The sequence below is a fragment of the Oryzias melastigma genome, linkage group LG14, assembly GCF_002922805.2.
Source record: "Oryzias melastigma strain HK-1 linkage group LG14, ASM292280v2, whole genome shotgun sequence".
In the NCBI taxonomy this organism is placed as follows: domain Eukaryota; kingdom Metazoa; phylum Chordata; class Actinopteri; order Beloniformes; family Adrianichthyidae; genus Oryzias; species Oryzias melastigma.
The window spans coordinates 21622510-21634725 of NC_050525.1; the positions used below are offsets into that span (position 1 = coordinate 21622510).

At 35.1% G+C, this 12216-nt stretch overlaps 1 protein-coding gene across 2 annotated transcripts in view; it reads left to right on the forward strand.

Annotated features, from left to right (window-relative positions):
• The window catches only part of LOC112142554 (gamma-aminobutyric acid receptor subunit beta-2), a 59776-nt gene that overhangs the window by 37411 nt on the left and 10149 nt on the right, over window positions 1-12216 (forward strand). For both annotated transcript variants that reach the window (XM_024265994.2, XM_036215180.1), the window contains 2 exons: window positions 251-333; window positions 11159-11296. In XM_024265994.2, coding sequence (XP_024121762.1) covers window positions 251-333; window positions 11159-11296 — 221 coding nt within the window. The remainder of the gene's footprint in view (window positions 1-250; window positions 334-11158; window positions 11297-12216) is intronic.

Here is a 12216-nt window from a genome sequence, read left to right on the forward strand (position 1 = left end):
ATTTATCTTTACATCTAAAACTATTATTTCTCTAAAATATCTAATAATTGACTGTAGTTTTCAAGTTGATCACTCCGTTCTGCACTACTGGAAGAGAAACAATTGTCCAAAATGAATGCAGTTCTCCTTGAAGTTGCATTTACACTGATATACAGTAGAGTGCATGCATGTTTTATATCAGATTCAAATTGTTGAAACATGTGGTTTTCAGGTCATGTGACTGTATTTTTATATGTTTGTGTTTTTGCAGAATCACAACTACAGCTGCTTGCATGATGGACCTGAGAAGGTATCCACTAGATGAGCAAAACTGCACACTGGAAATAGAGAGTTGTAAGTAATGATGTATTCTTTATTTAGTCAAATGCCTTCATATGAATCCACTGTGTTTTTTGATTTTGTTTTAAATAACCCAAGACTTCTGCTGAAAAATAGTTATTAGATAGATATCAGGCTATCAAAAATATAGATTTTATTGGAATTTTGAGATTTTTTTGTCATTTGAGTTCATCCTCTGCTCTAATAGTAACAGAAAAAAATAAAACTGACAGAATAGTAATTTTACTTCTTTCAATCTGATTTGTAATTAGGTTACTTTTGTGAAATGGTAGCAGTGAGAACTCATTGCATTAAAGTTCCTCAAAATGGGATGTGCTTGTGAAGCTGAGGAGGCACAGAACCTGGCGTGTTCCTCTTATGAGCAACCAGTGAGCCAAAGGGCTTACATGACCCAAATTTCATTTGGTTTTTAGAAAAATCTGAACATTCCCTGAAAAATGACTTCTCTCTCCTACAAGTCAAGTTGAAGTGATCTATTGTTGCTATGGGCTGTTCTCGTACACGAGTCCTAGTTACAGCTGCAGTTCCAACTACTCACATTTAAATCGTCTAAATCACACATTAGCATCGTCTGATAATTGTACAAGCTGGGTATTCTAATCAAGGAGTTTTCCATGTATGTGTTTAACTATTTGTAGTCACACTTTGGGTGAAATTAATGTTTTTTTTAATAAACATTAGTAGAAAACTCAAGCATAGTGTTAGTGTACATAAAAAAATACAAAAAAAAAAAATCAATTTTCTTACAAACTGCTCCCTACTTCTGATCCATAGAAAAAGAGAAAAACACGAGTTGGAAATAAGGGGTGACTAAAATGTGTATTCCCGGCTATTCTTGCAAAAAAATAAATAGAAATAAAAAATTCTCAAGCTTGCACATGCTTCACACAGAGCTCAGCTTGATAACGGCGAATAGAGCTGAATTCCCAAAACATATAGAAATGTCTAAAATGAACTGCATTTAATTGAACCACTGAGCTGGAGGGCTAACAGCTGGTGCCGGAGCACAGAGGGAATTAGTGCATAAAAAAGTAAAAGAGGCAGAAGAAGAGCTTTTGTAAAGTCAAGATCCCAACACTTACAGCAAGTTTTAGGGGAAAATGTAGCAGAGCCTTGATTAAGCAATCTGCTTGTACTGCAGTAAAAGTCCCGTCGCTGTGACATAAACCTCCTTATTTTCCACTACAGCTCAACTGTGTAGAAAGCCAGTGCTACTATAAAAAGACTTGAGAGCTTTCCGTCTAGGAGAATAGACTCCTACATGGTCATTGTCCAAAGTAATCTCTTTTCATACTCAGGCAATATGTCTGTGCGTTCAGAGAATGTCAAGTAGAGAATATTTGTGAGCTTATTCTCAGATACATCCACTTTGAAGGGTTTCTTATACTAAATGAAGGCGTTTTATACTTGTATGCAATGTTTATAATTTCTCATTAACACACTGATGAATGCATTTTTACATTAAAACACATGGAGCTCCAGACCAGTTGTAACCAGTTAAGGGTGCTTCAAGAAAATAATCAGTACTGTTCCACTGAAAAACAAAGCCATTACGGTAAAACAAAGCCATAAATGACCTTACTGGTAGGATCAGGGGCACAGACACTGACCACAAAGGATGTAGAGTGGGTGAAGATGACCATATAAGGTATTGAAGCTTCTGGGAGGGCTGCACGGTGGCGCAAGTGGTTAGCGCTCTCGCCTCACAGCGAGAAGGCCCCGGTTCGAATCCCGGCTGGGACCTTTCTGTGTGGAGTTTGCATGTTCTCCCCGTGCATGCGTGGGTTTTCACCGGGGACTCCGGCTTCCTCCCACCGTCCAAAAACATGCTTCATAGGTTCATTGGTGACTCTAAATTGCCCCTAGGTATGAATGTGAGTGTGAATGTGTGTGATTGAGGCCCTGCGACAGACTGGCGACCTGTCCAGGGTGTACCCCGCCTTCGCCCTTCAGTAGCCGGGATAGGCTCCGGCACCCCGCGACCCCGAAGGGGAAGAAGCGGTCAAGAAGATGGATGGATGAAGCTTCTGGGATGTTTCCTCTGTCCTGCTAGACATTGGCCTGAAGGACCTACATTTTGTTAAAATGACTAAATTCCAATTTATTTTTTTGGTCACTTCCTTCCTCATCAGCGAGCACACATAGGGTAGCAGGGGTTTCCTCACAACTTGCAGACAAATAGATCCATGTACATCTTCATTTTCTTCGTCTGAGCTGCCATTTGCTTCTAAACTGTACGGTTGAATAGCTTTGATTTTGCCAGCTGTTTTATTATTTTTATTTATTTATTTGTTGCCATTTAATGTTAGCTTAAGCTTGTGAGATGCTATAAAGAAATGGAAAGACCTTAAACAAATTAAGAAATTAGTGCAGCTAACTTCCACACTAGTAGCCCCGCCCACAAAGAAGAACATCCTGCTGCTCTGCAGAATATACGTCTTAAAAAATTACAGGTGTTCTGATTTTGGCTTAAAACTGCATGATTATACTTAAAAGGCCAATTTTATGATAAATATATATAGTTGGAGATTTAAAGTAATTTATTGTTGTTGAGCTTGTTTTCACAATTTTTACACTTTATTGTAATTTTTTTATTTAAATGTACCTTTTAGTTGTTTTAAATGACTGTATGATGTACTTTTTACTTATATTTTTTAATTATTTAGTTGCAATTTTATGTTTTTATTGACCAAATGATGCAGTTTTTATTTATTAGTTGCATTAATGTACTTTTGTTTTTTAGGATGAATGACACAATGACCTAAGACCACTTTTAAATGTTGTACATGTATTAGTGACAAAAAAGTATTAATCTATGTATAAGTTTGATGAGGATGTAACACTGAAAAAACAAATTTAATTTTAACAAGCAGATGTGAGAAAGAAGAAAGAAAATATTTTCCCACGTTTTAATTTATCAACCGAAGTTCATCACAAGGTGTCATTTTCCCAAACAAGCTCAATGATTAAGACTATGGAGTATATCTCACAGGTGTGTCAAGATCTATAAAGATGTGAGTCATCTCTTCTCACTACAGATGGCTGGCTTTATAGCAACAAAGTAAAAAGAGGAACAAAAGAACTGCTTTTAAAGGAGACTCAGTGTTGGTGAACAGGATGTAAAGGGCAAGTAATTGTAGAAGGGAGCAAACCAATTAAATTGGCTTTCCAGTTGGTTTGATAAGGTGACCCCAGGCCAGGAACAAAGGGCTCCCACGTCCTTTAGTGATAACACACGGCATGGTGTCACTTCTTACCAAATCAGCAACAATACTCCTTTCTCCTCACACTGTTTCCATTAGGGTTGTTTTAGGGTTCTAACCCAAAGACTCTGGAGTCACTGATGCATTTCTCATGTTTACAAAGTTGTAAAACTGCCTCATTAGGAAAGTTTTCATTCAAAATTTGACTTGCAGGTTTAAACGTTTTTTAAATTTGATTTTTTTTTTTTTTTAAACAAACAATGTTGGCTCACGATTGTGAAACCCCTTGTCAATAAAATTATAGTCTTTGGAATAAACAAATTCGTTCAATCTCAGTTTACATGTGCGACCATCAAAAAACCAGTAGCTATAAGCAACTCTTTTGCTAAGTTTGTTCTTTTAACTCAATTTTCGGAAGGATTTTTAACTCCTATTAGTCTAAAACTGCTAATCCTTGCCAGGGTAAAATAAGACTCCAGAATTAAAAAGTAATCTATAATTTTTCTTTCAGTGTAGATGAAAAAATCCTTTTGAATAAAGTCTTTTGAAAACTTTCAATCACATAAAAAATATAATAAATTCTAGCATCTTACCACACATTCCAGATTGTAAAACTTGTGGCTTTTCAGAATGACAGAAGATGAAGTAGACTACATGAACAAATATTAGAGTACTTTCAGATAATTCAATTTTCTGACACAACAAAAGATAGTGAATAAGTGAATATGGCATCTGAGCATCAATGTCTTGATGCGTCGCCTTACATGACCAAAATCTTTTCTGTCACATGTATACTTGAAACATATAAGTTGGAGATTCTTTTTACTTTTTACATTTGGATTTATATATACAGTTTTTGTCGTTACTCGTGTGATTTTCGTGATATAACATAAAAAACTGAATTCCTGGGATTTTTTGAGTAAAAAAAGTTAGAAAATGTATTACGTAGAATTTAGATATCTCAACAATCATTATGTGATTTAATAAGAAAATATCTGTTATACTAAAAAGTGATATCAAACATTGCCACAAAAACAGTCTAAAAGATACATTAACAGAGAAAATTGTTAAGAAGAAAAAGAGTTCATGATGGCCCAGGACTACTAAATCTTATCTTACCTAAAGATCCACATCAATAAAAAAGGATCTTGTTTGTGGTTTTAATATGTTCTTGTAGCTTTTTCTACCTCATAAAATTATTCAAGACTAAAACTGTATCTGAGTTTTTGATTCAAATCAGGAGCAGTTGAAAACTGGATGATTGAAAATGCTCAGACTATGACGTTGCTCCTGAATTGGGCGTGTCAAAGTGTCCCCTCCCCCTGTGCACACTCTGGCCCAGTCACGCTTAGGTGTGCGAGACTAGATGATCATTCAACACTCGTGCTGTAGTAAATTATGACTGTGGCACAAATCTCTACAACTGGATTGATCTAATATTGCCCACAACCTGGAACTGTGTTTCTAATGAGCTTCTGTCGGTGTGGATAAAATATATCTTAAAAAATGACAAAGACTTTTGGATTTTAGCTCAAAATTGTATGATTACAATTGAAAGATCACTGGGAACAATTTTTCTATATAGTTGAAGTGGGACTAGCATATGTTCAGATCTATTTAGACTGTATGCATCTACGTTATCTTATAGTTTTTATTATTGCAACATTCAAATATTTAGATTTTAGGCCAGTATATGAATCATTTTTAAGCTTGAACACTTTGCCCCTGTTCATCATCCCTCCCTCTATCTTCTGCCTCTGCACTGTATACTGTTTGTGAGCTGCGTAACAAGAGAACTCCCCTGCTGTGAGATCAATAAAGTCAGATCCAATCTTATCTTTGATCTCACCTGAACACAGTTCAGAGTATGACGGCGAGCAACAGAGAGGAATGAGCAAGGCGCTGACTGAGTGCAAAGGACGGCGCGTCACGTCGTCCTCTGAGCGCCCCAAGCACGCATCCCTGTCTTTTAATTTGGTGTTGTGCTTATTTGACAAGTGGTAGTACCTGTTTATGTGTTTATATATTTATACAGATACACACTGTAGTTTAAAGCCCGCTGCGTCACAGTCCACTCATCGGGTTTGATGGTTGATTTAACATGCACCTCCAAACTCCCGGGTGTGCTTGCTCTGACGGTCTCCAGCACGTCTTCTGCCTCTCTTATCACTCTTAACATGCCTCTACTGTCACGATTTGGTTGTTAGTGTGGGACTCAGAAGCAGCAGACTGGAGGCAAGCTGGTGAAAACCAGCAAATGTGTTGGATGAAGGAAAAAAAACATAAAATGCTGCCTAAAAATAGGTATGACAAATAATAATAAAAAAACAATAACTAGAGGACAGAACCGTTCTGACATTTCTTTTTTTATTTTATTTTTATTGCAGATCATGGTGACTTAACTTTAATAAAGTCCCATGGTAAATGTACTGGATTTAAATGAAGGAAATCCACTAAATCTTTTATCATTGCAGCATTTAAACTGTTTATGTGTATTTTTATGGAGAGAAAATATTCTTGCATATAATAATTTATGAAGTAAGTAAAAGAGAATAACTAAAGGCTATTAAACAACTAAAAAAATGTTTATAATTTTAAAAACATTCATGAGATTTAAAATAAAGGACAAATATATTCATTAGTAGTTCATTTTTTTATGAGAAAAGGAAGGATGGATACCGGTAGATAAAAATAAATATATAACATAATATATCTGGGTGAATTGGAAAAATGTTTGTTTCATTTTAAAATACAGAGTAGTTATTTTGTTAAATCTGTTCATTATTACCAATCCATCTAACAGAATAATTTAGAATCATGCACAAATAATTTTCATGTCATATATTTTAAGTAATGTCAGTTACATATGCGGTTAAAAGACACTTATTTAGGTGTCTTTTATTGGATCTGTTCTCCTCCATCTCTCTGCTGGTGTTTTCGCTGAAGCCATATTTAGAAAAGCCCTCCAGGGTATGAATTATTACTACACTCGGGGCTGGAGTTGCTTATTTAACTTATCTTCAGATGTTCCAACGCTGTCTGGGCATAAAGTCAGCTGCTGTTTGCCGAGTACTGCCAAACTCTGAAGACATTTTTAATTACAACACCAGGAACAACTTTAAAGTTCCTTTGATCTGTGCAAAGTCATCTGAGAGACACGTAAGACTGGAGTGGCTTATTCAAACTATAAAGGCTTATATCCTCTAAAAAGGGGATGAGAAGAAAAAAAATATGAAAAAAATAATAACCTGCAGTGTCAACTTGTGTCAGTTTGTGTGTGTTTGAGGTCTTCATGCTTCTGATCTGATTATATTACACACATTACCTGCCTTTTATTTTACTAATTGAGTCAAGTTGCTTGATTAAATTCATTAAAGCTTTAATAATATGCAGATATTTGCAGAGACACTGTGAAGCGATACATTTACATTTTAAGACGGTGCTCTTTGGTTATGATATATAAATATACCCCCCCTTTTTTTTATTCCATGGTGATATAAGAGCTAGATATTTTATCTTTTTCCCAAATCCAATTCCCCTTAAAACCAAACAAATAAGAGATTTTTTTTCTTCATAAACTTGATAAAATGTGCCTTGCAGTCTCGTTTGGTCAAGGTGATAATACCAAAGTCATGATTAAAAAGCTTTAGAATTGTGTTATTATCTTCTCTGATTTTATCAAGAACCATTTCAGCTATTTTAGTCCACAAACTGTTTTAAACTAAAGGATTACATAATCTAGAAACATATAAAAAAGGCTCTCTTTTTTTCATATTCTACACTGTAAATTCCTTTTCTTGCTTTATCGTTTTGTATTTACAATAACTTAAAATTCATTAAAATACATATTACTTTTTGCTTTTGTATTTATGTCCTTATAACCTATTTTATTTATCATTTTATTTATTGTTCTTAACATCTCTAAGGTGGTAGAAAAAAAAAAAAAAAAAAAAACGAGTCAATCTCAGCTGTCACTATGTGAAAAGCAGAAGCCCATTCTTTCAAATTAATAGGACTTGAAATGAGAATAAAGGCTGTCTATCAGTGCTAATCCCCCTGACATATTAATTTATGCGCGGCAGCAAAAGTGAGGGAGAGCTGCTAAATGTGGTCAGTGCCGTCAGGTGGTTGAGTCATGAGAGGAAATGTCGTTTCAGAGCGGGAAAACAGTTTATTACTTTCCTTTTGCATGTCACTCTTTGTTCTTGTCACTTTAATTAGAGGCGACAATCAGTTTCCTTTTGGTCAGTGAAAAAAGCAAACAAAGAAATCTTTTAATTATTTTTTTTCTCCCCTTTCATTCGCTTACATCCGAACTTCCCAAATAATTCATTATGTTTCATGGACGATCATAACCGCTGTGACCCAATGTCCATGCTCTGATGCCGTGGATAAGCGGCTGAAACCACTCAGCTCTGAATTCATCAAACAGGAAAATAGATGTGGGAGTTTGGATGAACCAATGCAGAGATGATGTACATTAGCTATATAGGCGGCATGTTAGAGATAAAAGGTGGAAAACACATTTCAGTCAGTATATATATATATATATATGTACCTGCTCAAAATCCCAGGGATACTCTCCTTTCTTATGCTTCACTCACACAAACCGGTTTATATCAACATTATTAAACATATAATACATTGCTAAAATTAAAAAAAGTAATCTTCTATTGCCATAATAGAAGGTTGAAAGTTCAGAGTAGAAGAAACTATGAGATATTAATGACCCACTCTGATAAAAAATTGTCTTTTTTACTTTTTTAACATGTTATTTGGGTATTTTTCTGAGGTTGGAGGACATTTATAAAGAAATTTGAGCTTAAAATGTCATTTCTGAGTATTTCGTTATTCAAATCATTATGAATCAGGAGCAATAATGACATTGAAAAAAAATTTTAGTTGTGACGTACCAGTGACGTGAGGTGAAGTTCACAGCTGGTGAGGCACATCAGTCAGATTTACAAATGTATGAACCCTACAGAGTAGCTTATTCACCCTTTGATTGGTAACAATTACAGGTCTTGTTTTGATAATGAAAAAGTATATTTATCTTATTTAATTTATGTAATTTTTAAGCTATATTATGCTTGTGAGGCACAGTCTTACTTGCCTCCCCTGACTGCACGCCACTGATGTATAACCCATAACAGCAAGCCAACAAGCCCCCTGTCCCGCTCCATTCCGATGCATCCACTTATAGACGACTAGATCCATGTACGTCTTTATTTTCCAAAACTGTAGCTCCAGCATTGCTCACCGTTTAAGTAAGGTTAGGTTGGGGTTGTGAGAGGCTGTAAGCTAGCTGGAGACTGTGTGAACAGATGGTTGCTGGGAAGTAAAGGCGGGCTTATCCTGTACCAACAGTCCCGCCCACAACTCAAAGAGGGTATTCCTAATAAACTTCTGCCACTCTGCAGAAATCTCCTAGGTCGTTTTATTTTGGCTAAAATTGACAATTATAATCAAAAGGCTATTGTGAAGGTTTTTAAACTAGATTTAAAAAAAAAGATGATCTGGGTGGGACTGTAAGTTCAGGTTTTCATTCATGACTACAATTTCTAATTGCTGTTTTGGCAACAGAGAACTGTGCTGTTAGCCCTATTTCTTTGGATTAAACATGATCACCTTTTGACCCAAAGAGCTTAATTAAAAGCCAATTAGACTTAAAAAAAAAATCCAGGTTTATTGGTTTATTGTGCACGTTTCTCTGCTTTGCATCCCACATACATCCATGTTTATTCTCAATGAAATTATGGCCTCAAATACTGGAATAATACGGGACAAATGGAGTTTTATCGCTCTGTGGTGAATTAAAACAACTTACACATTCAGTTGTAGTACAAGCAGAGGCTATAGTGTAAATATTTAAATATTTATTACAGGCTTTGTATTTGCCTGTAACATTTTTCTGTTCATGTTCCAAAGATCCTTGCATGCACAGCTTTAAATCATTCCAACATGCCAAGAAATAATGCAGAACGGGCCAGCATGCGTGACGCAAAACATCACTTTCTTGCATAGGAGAGTAGAGACAAAATAGTCAAAGTAGTACAGAATTTCTGATCTCATTTGTCCAAAAGTTTGGTATTTAACTTAATAAATGTCATTTTTCTTGCAAAAAGTAGTTGCTACAATATCTGTCCCCTTTCCCTGTGAGGGAATGGCACTCCAACCATCAAGATGACTTCCTTTGCTCTTTATAGATTAATCTAAAATAATTTGTATTTTCTTTATTTCTTGCCTGTCTGTGTAATAGCTAAAAGTCAAAAGGTTCAATTTAATGTTGTCCCAGTCGCACTTCTGTCTATTTTAAATGTAAATTTGGGGTAATGAATAGATAAAACCACTTGGATTGGTGTTAAAAGTTAAGAATATTATTATAAAATGTGTGCATTCTTTCAAACTCCTAACTACAACTAAATAGATTTGAGTGATAACTTATTACGGTGGCCCTGAAGTGCAAATTACATCAACAAATTACTCCATGCAAAAAAAAAAAATAATAATGATCACAACGACAATTACAAAGCAAAAACAATAAAAATAACAGCCTTACATTTTAGAAATTGAAACAAATTTTTAGAAAGCGAAAATACAATTCCAGAATATGGAAATAAAAAAATAGAGAAACAAAATGATTTAAAAAAACAACATGATTTCCATTACTGATTGGAGAAAAACATCTAATTTTTGACATTTGAGTTTTTTCAAATTCGTCTCTAGTGTCCAGATACTTATAAAAGCCTATAATAAGTGTGAGGCATAAAGTATTAATTAATCTTAAATAACTTTCAGTTGAAGTGATGTCATCATTCAAACATCAATGTCCCATAGGACCGACCTTTGATTTTTTTTAACATTTCATTTTGATTTCTTGAAAGTACTTTTGTGTTTTGCTGCTTAATTTTTTTCTTTTTTCTTTTTTACAGAAATTCAAAAAGGTAGGTACTGTGGGAGATCACTGATTGGAGGATGATATTTGTCCATCATTTCAACCAAAAGTTACTTTGGATGAATTGATTAAAAATAACTCAAACGCATCATCCAATCAACGATTTCTCCTGGTAACTACCCGTTTCTGGTTTCTTATTGTGTTTTTTTCTTTTTTGTTTTTTTTTTACATTTCAATTAGATTTCTGGAAATTAGTGTTCAATTTATCTTTAGTTTGTTTCATTTTCTGGAAATTACATTTTGGTTTCAGGAATTTTCTCTTGATTCCTAAAATGTAATTTTTGATTTTATTATTTTTTATAATTGCTTTTAGTTGTCGTGATCTTAAAAATGTTTTCCCCTCAAGTGATCTGAGCCACCGTAACTTACTTCTTACAATCTCTTTGAGACTTAACACACACAACAACAGAACAAAATGAATGTGGGATCAATATAATTAAGCCTTCAGGGTACAGGAGATTTTCACTCATCTGTGCTTCTATTTTAACAAGTGATATAAAATGCAAATGCAAAGTCAGTTGTCAGTGTGACGTAAAACGTTGACAAATGCTAACCTAAATATGCTAAATGATTAATTTGCAGGCTTACACAAGAAGCAGATGGGACATAATTATGAGCACATGCCTCAGCAGTCCCCACTGACACCTGTTCTTTTTTTCAGACGGTTATACCACGGACGACATTGAATTCTATTGGCGAGGAGGAGTCAGTGCTGTGACAGGGGTGGACAGGATTGAGCTGCCCCAGTTTTCCATCGTGGATCATAAACTCATCTCAAAGAATGTCGTCTTCTCCACAGGTAATGTTCGCTTTAAAGTACATTTAAGTCTCATACATACAGCTTTTAATTTAAATTTAAAAACCTGCAACTGTCATTTAAGAGCGCAGCAGCATCTCTGGAGAATGGTGAACACTGTAACCTATTTAACATCAGTAAACAAAGAGAACGTTGTCTCATGCTGTGAAATATTCATTTCTTTGGCATTTCCATACTCATAAATGTATCATGCAACTCAACTCGTGTAACTGTGACAATAGTCGTTCTGAATGTACAAGATGCTGGACGAAATCACAGTCTAAAGAATGTATAGAGCTGAGTTTTTGTCTGTAAGGTCTGCAAATTCAGGGCAAACTCATTCATAATATAAAAGCGGCTTTGTTTGTGTAGCATTAAAATTCCAGTATGTTTACCCAAGTGTGTCTCTGTTATAAACCTGATGCTATTACTGTATTCAGAGACGCTCCAGACGAGGGATTCCCTTCAAACACGCCGCTTACTTCTATACGCTGAGACAGACCTTGGTGTCACTCAGAAATGCAAACATCAGCAGATGTGGCTGCCTGGGCAGTTTTCCAATTCTGACTCGACTCCAAGGATGAACAATGTCATTGTTGACCTTATAAATAAAAAATATTCACCATGAGATGTCCTGCTACCGTCTGCCAAAGCGCTTTCTGGGGAAAATATTTAGTGGCCCAACTGTATATGGAAAGGAGAAAAAATAAAGTAGATCACACTTTTGCAAGGAGAGCTTGTATTTGTTTATTTATTTCTTCAAAAAATTATAAATAAAGTAGGGCTGGGTGATATGGAATTTTTCACATCGTGAAGAAAAAGTTCTGTTGTGATATCTATTGTTATTGTTTTATCGCCCGGCACGATAATAAAGTATGTATGATATAGTTTGGGGCTTTGGAAACTGTATGTGGAAGAAATAA